Genomic DNA, 23,168 nt, shown 5'->3' with positions numbered 1-23,168 from the left:
GGTATTAAATGCATTAAATATCTTTCTCTCTCACCCAAAATCAAATCTAAAATGGGACAAATGTTGTCAGTCCGGTAAAGTAACTGTTCAATTTCTTATGCTGCCCTGACTGACAAACTGTTCTTACCTACAGGTCCTGGATGCCGTCTAGAGCTAACTGAAACAAAAAAGAATGATTCTGTTTTTATTTAAGAACAAGGATGAATATCCAACAGGGAAAGCCACGTTCTATAAACGCAGCCTCCCCAAACGTAAACTCAGCAAGCAGACGCGCACACGACCAACACACACACACGCACGCACGCACACACACACACGCACAAACACACACACACGCACGCACGCACACACGCACACACACACACACAAAGACAAAACAAACAAATAAAAGAACACAGTAGGGCACCGCCTTTAAACGTTCAGTGGCAAAACCATCAATACTTGTAACGGTGCGTTAAGGTTTTCATTATACATATCAAACGGCGTCTGAGACGTAAAGCAATTATTTAACATAAGCTCAGGTTTTGATAAAGCACGTGTACCGAAGTTTCGGACCTAACGTTTGATTCAACGATACCTTGAATTTTTGCACTTTTAGCAACAAACAGAAGTTATACGCCTTTCTACACTTCCTACATGACTTCAGGTATGGTAGTGGGATCTTTATTGAAAATGTTTTGAAACGTTTTATTTTATGGGCGAAATGCGATATTCCCTTTGTTTTTGGCACATGACAATTTCGAAAAAAATGTTTTTTTCAAAAGTTACTGGAATGTTTACATAAACATTCTTTTCATACTTACCAGGATGTTCTGAAAGCCACAATGGTGTCCAAACATCGAAAGTTTTCAAAAGTTAATAGCCTTAAATACATTCCATCAAAATCGTTTTTTGGCAACAAGTTGTTATTACGACACTTTCGGAATTGTCTTATTTGGAAAGAAAAACCAAGAAAAACCACTTCTTGCGAAACAATTGGATCAAATATTTATATAGTATTTAGCATACATCTACAACCTTGACAGGATATGATATTTCTAAAAGTATGTAAACTGTTTTTATTTATTTAAGATTGTCGATTCTAGCCATGTGTATATTTACATAATCAACTAACATATTTTCCTTGTCTTTAATGCGGCATGTCCATATATCAATTTAAACACACAGAACAAATTCTGTACAAAATCCAATATAGATATGGTTATGATTTAAAGAAGAACCTAATATCAGCTATTTATATCATATTTCAATCAGTAGTTATCAGGCTTTCACCGTATCGTTCGCTGTTCAAATATAATTCAATAGTTGACGAGCCCATTTTTATTTTTACAACCGATCTCGCATTTAACTCAATAGGACTCTCGGAATCGCTTCAGTTTTACTTTTAATTTACATTAGTTCCTTGTATAAAAATATATTTAAATCATAGATGAGCGCGTTGGCAAGACATTTCGTTTTAGTTGAGGTTGTTAACATATTTTTCCAATATTTGCCGTCAGTTGAGATTGTTTTCTCCTTATTAGGTAAACATCCGTAATAGGGAAAAGAATTTTAGAATAGAAAGTAATTTATACGTTTCACGTTTTCGTTTATCAAACATTATTAACTAAGTTACAACGTTCACTAAATGTCCAGTCACAACATTTAATTGGTGTAAAAGTCAATTTAAAACACACATTACCAAATGTCGGACTATTTGAACGTCTGTTACGCATATCCGGCGTTCTGTCTTCTGTGTATGAATCTATTGAATAGTTCCTTCTCCTCGGCTTCCGGTGACGTAATCCTTTCTTATTTTTCCTGCAACTGCAAAATTTCAAGCTTCCGCATTAAATTATCAGAAAAAAAGAAGCCCTAACGTATTCATTTTGCAAGTTCTTATCGAAATGATTAATTATGATATAATGGCTCCAGAATGGGAAGATATTCAAAGTTTACCAAACAGCCGTATGCGTAAAACTAGACCCACCGCGCCATCCATTGTTCCCTCTTGAATTTGACAATTTTAATCGAGGGTCACCTAGGGAACATATCTGAAATTATTTCAAAATCGTACAGGACTTGTCACTTGAAGTTTTATTAATCTAACCCTAACCCTAACCTCTGGTGGTCACGCACTTTTACAAATAACAATAATATGATTTTAGTAGATAGTCATTCAAGAACCATTTCTGTGAAATAATCGGACTAATGCGAAGGGCAACAAATCGGACCGACAGACGTTTCTGACAAGAATCCGTCTTTACACATACAGGGAAACTAGCAGTCATGCTTTCAGGATTCTGAAAAATGAGAACAGTCTTGAAGGAGGGCCACATCTGAATCATATCGAAAGTGGGCAAGCCATGTCTTGGAAGAGGACACCCAAGAAATATTTCGGTGAAATTATTTTCAAACTGGACCAGACATTTAAGTGGAGATGATGTAAACTTATTTTTAAATCCGGTCAGCTGACAGTTTCTACTATATACATATAAGAAAATGTGGACATATCTTCTAGCGGCCATATTCTTTGATGAATCTTAATAATCATACCTGGTACTGAGACGTCCAATGGTCATTCGCGTAACATTATTTTAAAAATAAGGTTAGCAATTTCCGACAAGAGGAGTTTATAGTATCCGCTTAGCCACCTATATAAATGGTGAAGCGTTCTGGGTTGAGGAGAACTCGTTTGAAGATTTTTCTTATTTTAGCTATTGTGAACCCTTTAACCGGTTAAACAAGTTTAAAAGAGGACCGTCAAGGTAGATGTAGATAAAATATCCTCAATTTACAATTTGGATTCAGAGAATATTTAATTTGAAAAAATATTGATGAACGACGGACAGGCAGAAGAACGACGGACAGGCAGACGAACGACAGACCGTGAGTAATCCTATTAAGCACACCTAAAATGAATGCCTTCAACACTTCCTTGCAGGTCAAGGCATGACTGCCAATTTGCCTGTTTGTAATGATAAATAATAAAACCTATAAAAAGATCTCTTGGAAGCATAGAATACAAGCAAAAATGAATAATAGCAGACTCGGTTTGATTGAATCTGTTCATGAGAAGTAATAAAATATGCAACCCCTCTCACACATCCCCTACCACCGGCTTAAGCGGAACTCTGTTACGCATCTATTGAATGGACACAATAATCCTAAAGAACCAGAAAATATAACAACACTGAATCCAAGAACGGGGAGAGTTTTTACAGCCGCCACACGGCACCTAAAGATTGCTCTTGTGATTGTTAATAAAAGTCATATTTGCTAGGCATTGACAAGCTGGTACCATTTTCATATCACATGGTTTTGGCCATTGTCACGTGATATTACCAAATATTCTTGCGCGGATGTTGATGAGAATGAAGTGAATGATACATACAAAGTTCTGTCTAACAATGCGTAAAACATTTATCCAGACATGTGGGGACGACTTAAATGTTACTTACCAAGTCCTGCGAAACTGTGCACAACCATTTTCACCATGACACGTGAAAATTACATAAGTTAGAACACCAAGGCTGACTAGCAGTACGACAATACAAGCTGAAAGCCAAGCAATATTCCTCGAGTCTTCCAAGAAGCTACGATATCTGTCTGTAGTTGTTGTCGTACTTGTTGTGGTCGTGTCTGAATATAATATTCAGAGGGCATAAAATTGGAATGGAAACTACATGTAGTCAATATTATGGTGCAAATATTTATTTTAAAGAAGCCATTTAATTAGGGGGTTAAATGTTTTTCAAACGACATATAAAGCTATACAAAGAAGAAGCCATTACAGGTCGTTCCAGAAGCCTTCTCTGCGTACATACTGCCGACACAATGGCAGGAAAGAATTATAAGAAAAATAAAGCACGACTAAAGACATACTTGAACGATACCAGTCGTCCTATCTCATTACGTATTCTATCATGCACATGTATCTAGTTAGATATATCCGTATTTTTTATTGGTTCAATTATACAGTACCTGAAATAACGATGACAACAGTTGCCGTGTCCGACTGTGCTCCTACATCTGACGCCGTCGCCGTCAACGTAACTGACGTAGCGTATCCTAACGCACTGCCCCGTGGTGTCTGCAGTACCGTTATTTCACCAGTATTACTAACTGCAAAATGTTCTGCTGATAAACTGCTCTGGTCTAAAGTGTATGTTATGACCCCGTAAGCACCAGTGTCGGCGTCCGTGGCAGTAATTGTACCAACTGACGTCCCGACAACAGCGTAGTAACTAATATAAAAGCTGTATGTTGCCGGCGAGAATATTGGTGAATTGTCGTTTTCGTCAGCTGTGTTCAGGAAACAAAAACGGATAAATTTTACACTGATCATTTATAAGACATATATGATGAATAGAATGTTCATAGATATAACGGTAAGTATCTGGGACAATGCATGTACAAGCCCAAGTTACTATGAAATTAAACAGATATAGGGAATTACCTTTGGAAGAAAAGTACAAAAATGTATACACAGTTGTAAAAGCATCGAAGCAAATATACATAAAGCAATACCTACGCTAGCATACAGGGATGTACTAGAAAATGTCTGTAGGGAAGCAAATATGTTAGCAAATAAATATAGGGAAATATCTATGCTGGAAAATGTAAACAGGGAAGCGAATATGTCAGCAAATAAATACAGGGAATAATTTATGCTGGAAAATGTATACAGGGAAGAGAATATGTTAGTAAATAAAGATAGGGAATTATTTATGCTGGAAAATGTATACAGGGAAGCTAATATGTTAGCAAATAAATATAGGGAAATATCTATGCTGGAAAATATGTACAGGGAAGCGAATATGTTAGTAAATAAATATATAGGGAAATATCTATGCTGGAAAATGTATACAGGAAAGCGAATATGTTAGTAAATAAATATAGGGAAATATCTATGCTGGAAAATGTATACAGGGAATCGAATATGTTAGCAAATAAATGTACGGAAATATCTATGCTGGAAAATGTATACAGGGAATCGAATATGTAAGCAAATAAATGTACGGAAATATCTATGCTGGAAAATGTATACAGGGAAGCAAATATGTTAGCAAATAAATGTAGGGAAATATCTATGCTGGAATATATATATATATATATATGAAAAGAACTGTGCTAGAAAATCTATACGGGGGAGCATATATGCTAGCAAATGTATATTAGGAAGTATCTATGCTAGCAAATGCATATAGGGGACTATCTGTGCTATTAAATATATCTAATATATGGCAGTGTCCGTATTAGCAAATGTATATACGGAAGTAAAGAAATCACCTATGCCAGCAAACGTATACTGGGAAGTATCTATGCTGTAAGTAGGCAAATGACTATGGTAGTAAAAATATATATAGAAGTATCTATATAAGCAAATGCACAAAGGGGAGCACCTATGCTAGCATATGTATATAAAGGGAAGCATCTATGCTAGCAAATGTATACGGGAAAGCATCTATGTTACAAAAATGTATGTAAGGAAGTATTTGCAACAGAAATATGTAATACAGTATATACGAACATTGTACATGGAAGCACCTATAGTAAGTAGCAAATGTAATACTGTATAGGGAACTGTCAATGCTTGAAAATGTATGTAGACAAATAAGTATGGAAGCAAATGTGTTAAGACAAAACGCGTGTGCGTGAATATGTACAGAAACAAGGTGAAACTTACCTATTGTAATAGTAAGTGTGCATGTATCAGTAAGTCCTCCGCTGTCTGTAACCGTCACTGTGCACGTGACTGTTGTCGGCGGTGCGGAAGAGGCGTCCAGGTCATAATCTGACTGAAAACTCACTTGCCCGGACGAAGAGTCCATTAAAAAGTAACCTGTGTCTGATCCACAGTCAAAGGTTAAGGTCGCTGTATCTCCGGAATCCGGATCCGTTACACCAAATGATGGTGTTCCGATAACTGTTCCTGCCTGATTATGAAAGAATAACTTTCATATTGATTTACAACATTTTGCATAACTTAAAAAAGTACCGCTGGAAATACGACATTGTTCCATTTGATTTTGAAAATACCAATTCATCGTAAAATATTTCAAGTGTCGCGTCTGTTCCAGTATCGCAGGGGTCAAGTATTGTGATTATGGAATTGTTTCATTTCTGAGTAATTTTACAAAATGGAGCACAATTCAGCGTAGTGCAATTTTTGTTCAACATTGTTTTCGTAGAAAATAGCAAAGAAAATGCAAATGTACATGTATCCTGTTCAAGGAGAGCGCTAGCAATACATGAAATACAGGTAATATGAGGTTATTGTTTAGTATAATACTGGATTCTATTGGACTTGTACACAGCAGTAATAACCTATTTTTAGACGAGGCGAAGCGTTCCCTGCTTGATATTTTTCTTTGTTTTTTATTACTGCTGTGAACGGGTCCAGTGGAATTCAGTTTGTATCAAACACTGTTAATCACCTCATACTATTGTATTGTCACGTAATTATCACGTGATAGAATAAAAAATCCAATTGGTTAAAAAATATATAGGTGTGAAATGAGACATACTGTTCCCTCTGTTGTTGATATGGTATAACTTGACTGACTGAAGGATGGCGCCTCGTTTTCATTTACTATTTCAACCGTTAGACTTTCAGTATCCGATGTAACAGGATCAGCAACTGTGACATCGAAGACAAATGTTGTTGTTCCTAGAGAAGCCAGAGTCTCGAAATTAAGCGCACCTGTAGAAGTTACTTCACCACCTGTAGCAAACAAGAAATATGCAACTACATGTAATTATTAAGCAGCTTGGAAGCCAGAATAAACGGAAATATTTTAGCTGTATAAAATTATGCTGAAACCAATAGTCTATAAAACGATCAATTAGTAAATAATAAAACCAGCGACGTCAGATTTGACGCCATCTAATAAAAAAATCAATATTATATGATAATCGATTGACAGAAATTATATCAGTTGAATAAACCGATTCAAATCATGTCAACGAAAGATTGTGTTTATATTAGCGCACTAACAGATTGTTTCATTGTTAGACTGCATTCGGTCAAGATTCGATCTGACGAAAATATAAGATGTTTCTTTAATTAAAGTTTTCAAAACTCACTTGTGGAATCTACGCTGAAGTAGGTAAGTCCGGAAGTTGGCGATGACGTCATTGAAATTGTGTGTGTCTGAGAGGTGTCCAAGTCGCTATAGGAAACGGTGTATACAGTTGTCCCGATCGCCGCATTCTCGATTACTGTTATAGTCAAAGGAAGATTTGAAATACTGACAGGGTCATTGATATCTGAAATTATATAGACATAAAGACACGGTAAATTGATCTAATCTAACAATGTATGCATCAAACATCCAGTTTTCCATTTGTTTTGAGTAGAACAACTGGCAATCTAAACCTCATTCAACAAAACACATACATTCATACATAGCCAGTCTAACACATACACATACAAAGCCATCTAACAAATATACATACATAGCCAGTCTAACACATACATTCATACATAGCCAGACTAACACATATACATACATAGCCAGTCTAACATATATATTCATACATAGCCAGTCTAACACATATGCATACATAGCCAGTCTAACACATATATTCATACATAGTCAGTCTAACACATACACAGCCAGTCTAACACATACATTCATACATAGCCAGTCTAACACATATACATACATAGCCAGTCTAACACATACATTCATACATAGTCAGTCTAACACATACACATACATAGCCAGTCTAACACATACATTCATACATAGCCAGTCTAACATATATATTCATACATAGCCAGTCTAACACATATACATACATAGCCAGTCTAACACATAAATTCATACATAGTCAGTCTAACACATACACAGCCAGTCTAACACATACATTCATACATAGCCAGTCTAACACATATACATACATAGCCAGTCTAATACATACATTCATACATAGTCAGTCTAACACATACACATACATAGCCAGTCTAACACATACACTCATATATAGCCAGTCTAACACATACACATACATAGCCAGTCTGACACATACACATATATATCCAGTCTGATACATATAAATTCATACATAGCCAGTCTAACATTGATACATAGCCAGTCTAACACATACATTCATACATAACCAGTCTAGCACATACATCCATACATAGCCAGTCTAACACATACATTCATACATAGCCAGCCTAACACATACATTCATACATAGCCGGTCTAACACATACATTCATACATAGCCAATCTGACACATACACATACATAACCAGTCTAACACATACATTCATACATAGCCAGTCTAACAAATACACATACATAGCCAGTCTTACACATACATTCATACATAGCCAGCCTAACACATACATTCATACATAGCCGGTCTAACACATACATTCATACATAGCCAATCTGACACATACAGATACATAACCAGTCTAACACATACATTCATACATAGCCAGTCTAACACATACACATACATAGCCAGTCTTACACATACACATACATGGCCAGTCTAACACATACATAAATAAAAGATAAGTAGAATGATAGACACAGACTGAGCGAACAGACAAACATACGATGGAAGACAGCAACCCCCTTGGAACGGTCAGTGGCATAACCACAACACGGCTAGTCTGCTTAACAGAGGATGAACTAACAGCACACTATTCGTTTGTTTTAATAAAACTATATAGAGAGTATTTGTTGGGATCTTTTGCTGTCAGGGAACATTAGAAATACAAGTAGATATACCTGATATAGTTATTGTCAGAATGTTAGGGCCAACTGTATTTCTTCCATCACTAACAGTTATAGACAAATCGTAACCAACCGTTGAATGATCTATGTAGTCTGATATCTGTATTTGTCCAGCTGGAAATAAGAATTTATTGTCAACGTGGTGTTGTTTTTTTTTCATGATAAAATACACTAGAGCCAGTTCTATTATGTTTTATTGAATTTTTAACATATCTATATCTAGTTATAGAAAATGCAGTTGATAATTCCACTTCTGCGGTTACAATTAATTCTTATCAAAAACGTACTTCATTAAAAACAAGGGGTGTACTATAATAGCTTTTTACAAGAACAAAGAAGTTTGTACTGAAATGTAACGGTATTTTGAATATTTCCACAACGCTGTGTCATCACGATGATGCGCGTTACGTCATCATGTGATGCTACTGAAATTAGTGGAATCTGACGACAAAAAAATCAAAACAACAAGGATGAATATCCAACAGGGAAAACGCAGCCTATGCAATTTTGTTAAATTCATTTTGCAATCTTCATCTGCAATTCACCCTATATCTTAAACGACCTCTGTAGCACTGTTAGCGAGGGGTATCGAACTTAGACCTTCGGTTGTTAGAGAAGAACTATCTGTTAACAAATGAAAACATATTGTACTGACATTATTCAATAGATACAATATTGAATATTTGTTGAAAATTTGAGAGATTATCAAATATATTTATTAAATGTATGAAGAACAAGACAGGAAACGTAAATCTTAAATGTTTTCGATGTAATTGCATCTGGATAAAATGCCTCTGCACATCCTATTACTGAACAGTGTCATCATGTCATTGCCATGAGGCATCATGTCATTATACATAGGCATTATGTCCTTGCAAGAAACTACGAATGTTACAATTCAATGTTTCGGATGGACATAGAATAATATGAGTAATGCAATTGTGTAGGTTAAGGGAAATCAGTATAATTTAGAATTAAATATTACAAAAGAACGCGGAGTATTAGGCCTATAGTTTCAGGTCGTTTTTATTCATAAAGAAAAACTTACAATCAAATATTTGGAATGGGCACGGAGTAGGATCACACGTCATGGAAAATGTAAGATCGTCTGTGTCATTGACAAGAACAGTAAATGCATTGGTCCCGGGGGTGTCTTCTGTTGAAACACTTGTAGAATCTGAAGTAAACAGAATCAGTTTTCTGGTGACATTTCCCGCTATGTAAACATGAAATGATATCAATATGTTTGCCTTTACCTTGCAATAAATTATGCGGTGATTCAGTAATACATATGTAGGAAGTCTTGTTTTATGAAAGAGCTGTACCCTTTGTAAGAGGTATACTATATTGAGGATGCACCAGGATGAAACCAAGAAATATCTTTGGGTTTTCTTCCTTATCGTTTAATACCTACAGAAAAACTGTTTAAAATGCAGAGACGAAACGACAGCAGCATATGACAGCAATTTTCTGATACAAAAACAATGAAACAAAATTCCTTCTGTCTTTTGATATATTGAATGTCTGTAGAGACAAATGTTCAAAAATTAGCATCAATTGATATATTGATTGTAACGTATTATAATGACAATATCATTGTATTCACACCAAAAATTATATTTCTACACTTTTGTCTGGCCTAAAAACATGTTTTGTGTCGTCAGCCCAAGACACAATGGTCATACAGCATATGACTGTTTACTGAAAACGTGCAGAAAAATGTTTTATATGTCAAAATTATTTTAGTCGGGATTAGGAACACACGACACGGTAACAGCGCGTAACAATTACACATCCAAGCGATCAATGAATTGCGTCACAACGATGGATTTTATTACATCGACACCACAAGTTTCCAAGTTTATTATTAAATTCTGAGTATGTACAAAGCATAAACATGAGATTCACATTCTAATAAATAACAATAATAATAAAGACACATGATCACTCGAGGACAACTCTTATTCAAAAAAGTGAAGGAATCATAATCACAAATACACTTACTTTGTAGGTTAAGGAAAACTGGTGGAACATTTTGAATAATGTTCACTGTAAATGTGCCGGTGTCTGAGTACTGTCCGTCTGTACAGTCTATTGTTAATGCATATGAACTAACTGTGGAAAAGTCGAATCCAGGATTGGCGTTGCTGTAAATAACATTCCCTGCGAAAATAGAGCAACAGAATTACGTAGTATACATTAAAGTTAGTCGTCCGTATCGAATGAAAAACAAAAAATAAATATTTTACAACACGCATGATTTGATGTTAAATACATGTCTAACATTGAGCAATAAACAAGAAGCAAATGCCAGGTATTTTCATCAAATACAGATTAAGGGCCATAATTTTCAACGCACATACCGGGTACATTTGGTTTGAAATCATTTTTGAAAAGAATGTATTATAGTTATCTAAAATCAAGATGTCAGGTTTTTGAATCGTTGGTCATATTCAAGAAAACTACAATAATTAATATTTACATAAAATGGCCATTCTCCAGTATATATAATTTTACTAAATTGTGTTTTCTTACTCAAATAATCCCTTGACATTGTCTAAAATGTCTGCGAATTATATGTATAATGGTACAAAACATAAGGTACATGCGAGAAAGTCTACCTTATAGTAGCCAAAGAACATATTGCATTACAAGTTAATATGTCTGAATGACTTGAAACACACACAAATAAAATATGTTTACTGACTTTTTATAAATACAAAACTGTCAACTTCGATACCGGATACTTATATCTTTAAATATTTTTTAAAGTAGTGTTAATTTACATTTATATTGTCTGCAAGTGAAAAAAATACATATTTCTGTAGGTTTTATTATATTTCATGCTTGCAACAAAGTTTTGTATATATAGATATATAGGGCAAATATAATTACTCTTGAGCTGATCTTGCAGTATAACACAGTTATAACGGATATTATATCCACTCTTTCTGTATATATTTTATACTAAACAGGACTCTTAAACATCATAGAAATTGTAACATTGCAACAAGTACACATGTACAGGGGCCTCCGTGGACGAGTGGGTAATATCAGTGACTTTAAATTACTTGCCCCTCCCCGATGTGGGTTCGAGTCTCACTCGGGGTGTTGAACTCACGTGAGGATGCCATATATTTTTGTGGTATTGGAAATCGTCCAAATTATCAAAAACCTCAGAATATTTAGCAGTTATGGAAATATTATTAATTCAATTTTATACATACAATACTACCAGTATTGGCAGCATATTTTCGGGGGAAAAGTGTACTTTTTCTTATAATCTTAAAAATACAATCTGACATGTACACGGAAATATTGCACTTCAGTACGCATCTTTTTATGTAACCGCTAAATGTAAATTGGTACAAAGTACATGGTTTAAACTTCGTATTTCAAACAGATTATATGTGCTTGACATACCTGCTACTGAGAAGGAGGTAGAAGATGGTGAAGAACTTGCTAGCGAACACGTGACGGTGCTGCCCTCTGGATCTGTCACAGTCAACGTGTGTAGTGATGTTAAAGCTGTCTCGTCCTCGCTCACAGACTCTGCTGCTGGTAGACTGGTAATAACTGGTGGCTGAAATAACACAACAATACGTAGTTAATCATAAGAGCTGAATAACAGAAAAAAAGATTGTTACACACAGAATTTGAAATATCAAACCGTAGCTGAAATAAAAGAAAACAAGGCCGTCGACACAAGATTTGAATTATCGCACCGTAGCTGAAATACCAGAAATCAAGGCTGTTACATACCAGATCTGATATATCACACCGTAGCTGGAATAACAGAAATCAAGGCTGTTACATACCAGATTTGAATTATCGCACCGTAGCTGAAATAACAGAAATCAAGACTGTTACATACCAGATTTGAAATTTCATACGGTAGCTGACATTACAGAAAACAAGGCCGTTACATACCAGATTTGAAATATCACACGGTAGCTGAAATAACAGAAATCAGGGCTGTTACATACCAGATTTGAAATATCACACGGTAGCTGGAATAACAGAAATCAAGGCTGTTACACACCAGATTTGAAATATCACACCGTAGCTGAAATAACAGAAATCAAGGCTGTTACACACCAGATTTGAAATATCACACGGTAGCTGAAATAACAGAAATCAAGGCCAGATCTGAAATATCGCACCGTAGCTGAAATAACAGAAATCAAGACTGTTACACACCAGATTTGAAATATCACACGGTATATGAAATAACAGAAATCAAGACTGTTACACACCAGATCTGAAAAATCGCACCGTAGCTGAAATAAAAGAAATCAAGACAGTAACATACCAGATTTGAAATATCACACGGTAGTTGAAATAACAGAAATCAAGACAGTTACATACCAGATTTGAAATATCACACGGTAGTTGAAATAACAGAAATCAATGCTGTTACACACTAGATTTGAAATATCACACGGTAGCTGAAATAACAGAAATCAAGACTGTTACACACCGGATCTGAAATATCGCATCGTGGCTGAAATAACAGAAATCAAAGCTGTAAAGTACCAGATTTGAAATATCACACGGAAGCTGAAATAACAGAAATCAAGGCTGTTACATACCAGATTTGAAATATCACACGGTAGCTGAAATAACAGAGATCAATTCTGTTACATACCAGATCTGAAATATCACACGGTAGCTGAAATAACAGGAATCAAGACTTACACACCAGATCTGATATATCACACTGTAGCTGAAATAGCAGAAATCAAGTCTGTTACATACCAGATTTGAAATATCACACTGTAGCTGAAATAACAGGAATCAAGACTTACGCACCAGATCTGAAATATCACACGGTAGCTGAAATAACAGAGATCAAGTCTGTTACATACCAGATTGGAAATATCACACGGTAGCTGAAATAATAGAAATCAAGACTGTTACATACCAGATTGGAAATACCACACCGTAGCTGGAATAACAGAAATCAAGGCTGTTACATACCAGATTGGAAATATCACACTGTAGCTGGAATAACAGAAATCAAGGCTGTTACATACCAGATTTGAAATATCATACTGTAGCTGAAATAACAGAAATCAAGGCTGTTACACACCGGATCTGAAATATCACATGGTAGATGAAATAACAGAAATCAAGGCTGTTACACACCAGATCTGAAATATCACACCGTAGCTAAATAACAGAAATCAAGGCTGTAACATACCAGATTTGAAATATCGCACCGTAGCTGAAATAACAGAAATCAAGACTGTTACATACCAGATTTGAAATTTCATACGGTAGCTGACATTACAGAAAACAAGGCCGTTACATACCAGATTTGAAATATCACACGGTAGCTGAAATAACAGAAATCAGGGCTGTTACATACCAGATTTGAAATATCACACGGTAGCTGGAATAACAGAAATCAAGGCTGTTACACACCAGATTTGAAATATCACACCGTAGCTGAAATAACAGAAATCAAGGCTGTTACATACCAGATTTGAAATATCACACGGTAGCTGAAATAACAGAAATCAAGACCAGATCTGAAATATCGCACCGTAGCTGAAATAACAGAAATCAAGACTGTTACACACCAGATTTGAAATATCACACGGTATATGAAATAACAGAAATCAAGACTGTTACACACCAGATCTGAAAATTGCACCGTAGCTGAAATAAAAGAAATCAAGACAGTTACATACCATATTTGAAATATCACACGGTAGTTGAAATAACAGAAATCAAGACAGTTACATACCAGATTTGAAATATCACACGGTAGTTGAAATAACAGAAATCAATGCTGTTACACACTAGATTTGAAATATCACACGGTAGCTGAAATAACAGAAATCAAGACTGTTACACACCGGATCTGAAATATCGCATCGTGGCTGAAATAACAGAAATCAAAGCTGTAAAGTACCAGATTTGAAATATCACACGGTAGCTGAAATAACAGAAATCAAGGCTGTTACATACCAGATTTGAAATATCACACGGTAGCTGAAATAACAGAGATCAATTCTGTTACATACCAGATCTGAAATATCACACGGTAGCTGAAATAACAGAAATCAAGACTGTTACATACCAGATTTGAAATATCACACGGTAGCTGAAATAACAGGAATCAAGACTTACACACCAGATCTGATATATCACACTGTAGCTGAAATAACAGAAATCAAGTCTGTTACATACCAGATTTGAAATATCACACTGTAGCTGAAATAACAGGATCAAGACTTACGCACCAGATCTGAAATATCACACGGTAGCTGAAATAACAGAGATCAAGTCTGTTACATACCAGATTTGAAATATCACACGGTAGCTGAAATAATAGAAATCAAGGCTGTTACATACCAGATTGGAAATACCACACCGTAGCTGGAATAACAGAAATCAAGGCTGTTACATACCAGATTGGAAATATCACACGGTAGCTGGAATAACAGAAATCAAGGCTGTTACATACCAGATTTGAAATATCACACCGTAGCTGAAATAACAGAAATCAAGGCTGTTACATACCAGATCGGAAATATCACACCTTAGCTGGAATAACAGAAATCAAGGCTGTTACATACCAGATCGGAAATATCACACGGTAGCTGGAATAACAGAAATCAAGGCTGTTACATACCAGATTGGAAATATCACACCGTAGCTGGAATAACAGAAATCAAGGCTGATACATACAAGATTGGAAATATCACACCGTAGCTGGAATAACAGAAATCAAGGCTAATAATACCAGATTGGAAATATCACACCGTAGCTGAAATAACAGAAATCAAGGCTGTTACATAACAGATTTGAAATATCACACCGTAGCTGGAATTACAGAAATCAAGGCTGATACATACAAGATTGGAAATATCACACCGTAGCTGGAATAACAGAAATCAAGGCTAATAATACCAGATTGGAAATATCACACCGTAGCTGAAATAACAGAAATCAAGGCTGATACATACCAGATTGGAAATATCACACCGTAGCTGGAATAACAGAAATCAAGGCTGATACATACAAGATTGGAAATATCACACCGTAGCTGGAAAACAGAAATCAAGGCTAATAATACCAGATTGGAAATATCACACCGTAGCTGAAATAACAGAAATCAAGACTGTTACATACCAGATTTGAAATATCACACGGAAGCTGAAATAACAGAAATCAAGGCTGTTACACACCAGATTTGTAATATCACACCGTAGTTGAAAAAACAGAAATCACGGCTGTTACATACCAGATTTGAAATATCACACTGTAGCTGAAATAACAGAAATCAAGGCTGTTACACACCGGATCTGAAATATCACATGGTAGATGAAATAACAGAAATCAAGGCTGTTACACACCAGATCTGAAATATCACACCGTAGCTAAATAACAGAAATCAAGACTGTAACATACCAGATTTGAAATATCGCACCGTAGCTGAAATAACAGAAATCAAGACGGTTACACAACAGATCTGAAATATCACACCGTAGCTGAAATAACAGAAATCAAGACAGTTACACACCAGGTCTGAAATATCACGCGGTAGCTGAAATAACAAAAATCAAGACAGCTATATCGCACCGTAGCTGAAATAACAGAAATCAAGACAGTTATATCACACCGTAGCTAAAACAACAAAAATCAAGACAGTTACATACCAGATCTTAAATATCGTACCGTAGCTGAAATAACAGAAATCAAGGCTGTTACATACCAGATCTGAAATATCGCACCGTAGCTAAAATAACAGAAATCAAGACTGTTACACACCAGATCTGAAATATCGCACCGAAGCTAAAATAACAGAATTGAAGGCTGTTACATACAACATTTGAAATATCACACCGTAGCTGAGATAACAAAAATCAAGACATTTTTATCACACCGTAGCTGAAATAACAGAAATCAAGACAGTTACACACCAGATCTTAAATATCGCACCATAATGAAATAACAGAAACCAAAACTGTTACACACCAGATCTGAAATATCACACCGTAGCAGAAATAACAGAAATTAAGTCTGTTACACATCATATCTGAAATATCGCACCGTAGCTGAAATAACAGGAAGCCAGTTATATATGCTAAAAGCTAAGCCATCAGATACTTTAAGTTTTCTACAATATTTCACGCTGCTATAAATGAAGCTAGGCTATTCATAACGTGAGGCAGAATTTTAACAAGATGCTGTTTTGCTTAATACCCGAGGCTGAAACAACAGGAAACCTTGTTGGCAGAAAGATGAATTAACAAGAATCTGGCGCTTGCAAATGACTAGTCAGCTTGTTACTACTTATAGGTTGCAATTAAACAAAATACTTGATGATGTTACCCTTAGTTACAAAGATTGTCTTATTGTAATTTTAGCTAATAGTTGTGTTCAGTTACGGACACCATCTGTCAATACATTTCTAGAAACAGACACAGAATCTAAAATGTATCTTTGGTTAGAAACACTAACACTAACTAGGTTATATACAGTGAAACACCGCTCGCTCGAGCATCGATGACTCGAGCACCCTGGCTCGCTCGAGCAATTCATGTGGTCCCGGCCGATTTCCTTCTATTTTCTATGTGAAATTACCATGGCTGGGTCGAGCATCGATAACTCGATCGCTCGAGCATGACACCTGGTCCCTGTGTATTAATTTACTCTTTGTTGCTTCTGGGTAACTCGAGCAGAGGTGTCAAAATTTTTCGCAGCTTCAGCGATCAGAATGTATCGATTAATTTCAAATTTTCGCACGCCGTGAGAATTGCGTGGTCTATTCCCCGACTATCTTAAACATTTAAGATAGTCGGGGAATATTTGATCTGATAATGAGATAATTATTGATGAAAGGTTGTCCCGATGACAATTGGTAAAATAAAACTTCAAGTTTCTTCGTTGGTTAATGTTTGGGCCGCTCGAAACCATGAATAACTCGAGCATTTTGCTCATCCCCTTGCGACCTCGAGCGAGCGGTGTTTCACTGTACTTTCTGCTTCACGCTACCTAAATGTATCTTTGGTATAAATCTAATAATCGTGTTCAGTTTCGGACACTGTCCATTAATGTAGACCTACTTTCAGCTACGGACACTGTCGATCAATGTAGGCCTACTTTCAGCTACGGAAACTGTCAGTCAATGTAGGCCTACTTTCAGCTACGGACGCTGTCTATCAATGAGGGCCTTCTTTCAGTTACGGACGCTGTCTATCAATGTAGGCCTACTTTCAGTTACGGACGCTGTCTATCAATGTAGGCCTACTTTCAGTTAGGGTCGCTGTCTATCAATGTAGGCCTACTTTCAGTTACGGACGCTGTCTATCAATGTAGGCCTACTTTCAGTTAGGGTCGCTGTCTATCAATGTAGGCCTACTTTCAGTTACGGACGCTGTCTATCAATGTAGGCCTACTTTCAGTTACGGACGCTGTCTATCAATGTAGGCCTACTTTCAGTTACGGACGCTGTCTATCAATGTAGGCCTACTTTCAGTTACAGACGCTGTCTATCAATGTAGGCCTACTTTCAGTTACGGACACTACTTTCAGCTACGGACACTGTCTATCAATGTAGGCCTACTTTCAGTTACGGTCGCTGTCTATCAATGTAGGCCTACTTTCATTTACGGACACTGTCTATCAATGTAGGCCTATTTTCAGTTACGGACGCTGTCTATCAATGTAGACCTACTTTCAGTTACGGTCGCTGTCTATCAGTGTAGACCTACTTTCAGTTACGGACATTGTCTATCAATGTAGACCTACTTTCAGCTACGGACGCTGTCTATCAATGTAGGCCTACTTTCAGTTACGGTCGCTGTCTATCAATGTAGGCCTTCTTTCAGTTACGGTCGCTGTCTATCAATGTAGGCCTTCTTTCAGCTACGGTCGCTGTCTATCAATGTAGGCCTACTTTCAGCTACGGTCGCTGTCTATCAATGTAGGCCTACTTTCAGTTGCGGACACTGTCTATCAATGTAGGCCTACTTTCAGTTACGGACACTGTCTGTCAATGTAGGCCTACTTTCAGTTACGGACACTGTGTATCAATGTAGTCCTACTTTCAGTTACGGACACTGTGTATCAATGTAGGCCTAGTTTCAGTTACGGTCGCTTTCTATCAATGTAGGCCTACTTTCAGTTACGGAAACTGTCTATCAATGTAGGCCTACATTCAGTTACGGACACTGTTCATCAGTGAAGGTCTACATTCACTTACCGATACGTTTTAGCTACGATCATTGCTTACAGTTACATTCAGTAAGAGAAATTGTCTGTCAACATGCCATCAGATATAGACACCGGGTCTAAATTTCAGCTTTAGCTATAGACACTGTCTAACGGTTGTTTTCAGATACAGACACTTTCTATTAATGAACATCAGTTACAAACAGTTTCTAAAGTGTAATGTTAGCTATGAATATTGTCTAACAAGATGTTTCCGTTATGAAAAATGCTTAATAGTATATTTTTTATTACAGACACTGTCCTTTACATCATTTTAGCTGAGGACACTTTCTTAAAATTATACTTAGTTACGGATACTATCTATACAGACTACACTATTTATCCGATAAATGTACTGTCGGTCACGCACAGCATGTAAATGTTACAGTTGTATTCATTCAGAGGCAATATTCTGTTATGGGCACTGTCTGTCGATGCATCTTCAGTAATAGAAACTGTTTAAAATAGGATTTTAACTATGAACACTGTCTAACAAATGTATGTAGATATAGCAACTGCCTTCTGATGTACTTTCTAAAGTAGATTGTAGTTTTAGCTGCGGATGCGAAAGAGTTGTATACAATTACAAACACTGCCTGTAAGAATGTTTTAGCCAGTTAAGTACACTGCCTATGCCAGGAAAGTAACAAGGAGTATGTACCTGATTAATGATAGAGACGGTCAGTGTTGCTGTTGCCGTGTTGTCACACTGGTCGGATACCTTAAACTCTAGTCTGTCAACAGTGGAGGTGGTGAACGTATTGGCCGTGGATACCTCATCTACGGAACAGGACATCAGAAATATTATCAACATATACCTAATTGTATACGATTTTGTGAAAGACATAAACGCGGTGCTGAAGTTACTGAAAAGTCGGTTTGTCCGGAATCGTAGAATAATAATTACAGATCTTAGTATGCGACCGGTACAAATTGAAGTCAGAATAAAATTACATAGTAAGATTTCTTAGTACCGGTATCGGTATCAATATCAAACGAAGTATCTGCTGTATAATTTCTTGAATTACAATATGACCGGTGACACGGTGGAAACTTACACGTTGACGGATCAAAACTGTAGTCCGAGTTCGCTGTCATAGACAAGCTCAATGTACTCACATCGTCCGTGTCAATATCGTCAATGCTAACATCAAATATTGAAGTACCGGAAGCAGTTGAAGCAATGATGGAGACCGTGTCAGGTAAGTTTGTAAATTGTGGATTATTATCTGAAATGTACTTGTATTGAATGAAGTGAGAAATTAACTTCTAAAATATAATTATACATATTATCTTTACGCTGCGCATAGTTTATTCACTTTGGCGTGTAGTCGCCATGTCTGACTCACTTTAGCAAACAGGACCCAGTTGTTTGAAACGTTAACTGGCGATTAAGCTAACAGTTGATTAACTTTTAGAGTTATATTTCAACAATTTAGAAAACATAGAAAAACAAATGTATGAGTTAAGGATTATGAACACCAAAAAGTCTTTACAATGAAATTAAAACGTTGTGCTAGTACTTCCCACCGAGTATAGTGTCTTTAATCGAAATTTAACAGGCGCTTAGTTTAACAGCCCGTTAAAGTTTCGAATAACTGGGCCCAGGTCTATAAGCAGCAACACTTATATACAATACTATTATTGATTAACTTTCAATGTTTTCATGTTTTGCCCACAGTTTAGCTTCTTTTTGCTTATAACTAAAGATGTCAAAACGCTAACTGGCCCATTACCGACATAAAAGCGTGACACCCCGGTTTAAGAAGTAATATACAATATTTGTGTACCACACCTTCAGCAAATGACATGTACAATTATACATTGAATATATCTTTCCGTTAAAAAAATATTTATGGAAATGGTACATTTCAATCTGTCGCAAAAAGGGGCTTAAAGAGGAAGCCTGTATTAAACTAACGGTTATTTTTGTGAAGCGGGTCCCTGTTACATTTATAACACTTAGTTTCTCTAAGTCTCTCAAATCGCGCTTAATAAATAATAGAAGGACACTCGATTGCTTATTCGAATTAGGAATAAGAGGATCTGTTTCCTTAATACCCAATCGGGGGAATCTTTTAAAAGAAACAAGGAGTTTCCTTTTCACGATTAAACTTTGTCAGACATGAAATGTCGTAGAAAGAATATGAACCCGGTTTCAAAGTGTTTAAAACGTTTACGAACGTTTTAAACATGAAAGTGATATTTTTTAGTATTGAGGCTGCATGCGTAAAAGTAGGGCTATACAGCAAGGAAAGGAAAAACAGATTTTTTACACGGACAACAAACATTCAGTTAGCACAGACACTTGGGGTCAGGACCCCAACCCCCTCTCACCCGCCGCCCCTGCCAACTATTTTTAGTATTGCAACACTTACTAAGTGTAGGTAACGATCACAAAACGGGTTTTGTTACAACTTCAGCATGTTTTAAAATGCACTTTATACTACCAATGCTCTTAAGTAAAGATGTAATAGACAGTAGGAAACAATAGACGATTTAGCTTTTAATTAGCACCTTCCTATGAATCCTTGGTATCAATTGACGATTCTGTAACCATTCCGTCAAATGACACTGGTCCTGACAACTGACATTTGGGTTCCAACCACAAATCAATAATTTTCATAAATTGATCAATTCTCCTTGTATGGAACACTTCCCTGCGAACTGATCCCTGCTTTTACTGTGCATATCGTAGGCGGGTACCAAAATTGCACTTTTATCATAGGAAGTGATGATCTGGTTAAATATAGTCTTAAGCGTTTTAATTTTGGTACCCATTTTATGACACGCACGGTACAAAGCGGGGCTGTCAGCGCAAGCAAATGTTCCAAGTGCCAGTTTTACAGATGCCAAAATTTAATTTTCAAGAGCATTGGTGGTAAAAAAGTGCATTTTTAAAACATGCTGAAATTGTAACAAAACCCGTTTTATGATCGTCACCTACGCTCAGTACGTGTTATAATGTTAAAAAAGTACCGGCTAACAGCTGACAAGGAGGTTTGTATGTGAGGTGGTTGGGGGGGGGGGGGGGGGGGGGGGGGCGGGCGGGGTTCCTGACCCCAAGTGTCTGTGTCAGTTAGAGGTAATAAAAGGTATAAAGGACACCCACCCAACAGAAATCAAGCACGAAAATATATGTCTCTTTAAAGTTCGCACGGAAGCCATACACCTAAACACACCCAAGATGTCCCATACCTGGATATAAACTACAATTTCATATCAGTACATCTCTCTTTTCTTTATAAAGACTTTTTTTTTAATTTCAATTATTTCCAATCCTCCGTATTTTTCTTGTTTCTTACTAACATTTCGATCTTTGGTTCTCTTTTTTTGCTGTTATCAATATCTAAACCGGAAATTAAGGAACATTTAAAAAAGTTAGATCCGAAAACTGAATACAGAAGTACAAAATGAGGTTCCTGTAAAGGGATTAAGGTATGAAGAATAAGCCCAAAGTTCATTTTATACCTCGATCAATAAATAACATAAACAAAAAGTCCCATTTTCTACAAGTTATATTTACTCGGTAGAGCGTCCATCCTTATTCCATAGGAACGATCGTCTTCGTCAGCTGCACCGCCCCAGTTTTGCGTGTCGCCGACAGTATTTAAACTCAATTGCAACAGCCAATTATTGTCTTCTTCTTTTCCACCTCCTTTGTAAGTGATGATATCGCCACCCTGCGACCACCTAAATATATTCCCATAACTAAAACAGGGGCAGCATAGGACCCTGACACATGTATACAGTATTTGTGAACTCACTCTAAGTAGACAAATCTTACGTACTGATGATGTACCTATTCAGCGAAATAATGACATTAATATTAATTAAAATGTATTTGGTATTTTCACATTAAAAACATTAAAGAAACCTTTCTCTGGTAAGAAACTATACAATGGGTGAAATTTAATCAAAAATAAAATACAGATATACAGAGATAATTGTTGTATTTTGTTTGTTCTATGCGTAAGATCAAATTCTATAACAGGTCTTTGACGAATTATTGCGAAACCAATATTGAAATATAATAATAATAGTAATAATAATTTATGATAATAATAATTTCATGAGAATAACATTTTTCGCTAGAGCCAGTCTAACGTATGGTCCTCTTATATAATAATGTATAAGTTCTTCCTAAACATGTAACTTACTTAGGATGAATGTATACATTATGATCTTAGAGGAAGTGAA

At 36.2% G+C, this 23,168-nt stretch overlaps 1 protein-coding gene across 1 annotated transcript in view; it reads right to left on the bottom strand.

Moving 5' to 3' along the window:
- The window catches only part of LOC123545198 (cadherin-23-like), a 47,006-nt gene that overhangs the window by 1,080 nt on the left and 22,758 nt on the right, over positions 1-23,168 (bottom strand). The window contains exons 5-18 of the mRNA XM_045331541.2: positions 22,495-22,661; positions 20,027-20,197; positions 19,630-19,748; positions 12,165-12,324; positions 10,746-10,904; positions 9,790-9,918; positions 8,736-8,855; positions 7,069-7,251; positions 6,510-6,706; positions 5,669-5,918; positions 3,964-4,284; positions 3,441-3,621; positions 1,682-1,806; positions 128-157 (exon numbers count right to left, since the gene is read on the bottom strand). Of these exons, the coding sequence (XP_045187476.2) occupies positions 128-157; positions 1,682-1,806; positions 3,441-3,621; positions 3,964-4,284; positions 5,669-5,918; positions 6,510-6,706; positions 7,069-7,251; positions 8,736-8,855; positions 9,790-9,918; positions 10,746-10,904; positions 12,165-12,324; positions 19,630-19,748; positions 20,027-20,197; positions 22,495-22,661 (2,312 nt within the window). The remainder of the gene's footprint in view (positions 1-127; positions 158-1,681; positions 1,807-3,440; positions 3,622-3,963; positions 4,285-5,668; positions 5,919-6,509; positions 6,707-7,068; positions 7,252-8,735; positions 8,856-9,789; positions 9,919-10,745; positions 10,905-12,164; positions 12,325-19,629; positions 19,749-20,026; positions 20,198-22,494; positions 22,662-23,168) is intronic.

This window comes from Mercenaria mercenaria, chromosome 1, assembly GCF_021730395.1.
Source record: "Mercenaria mercenaria strain notata chromosome 1, MADL_Memer_1, whole genome shotgun sequence".
NCBI classification, from domain to species: domain Eukaryota; kingdom Metazoa; phylum Mollusca; class Bivalvia; order Venerida; family Veneridae; genus Mercenaria; species Mercenaria mercenaria.
Note: the sequence above shows the minus strand (reverse complement) of the source record. Positions and strands in the feature narration are given on the sequence as shown.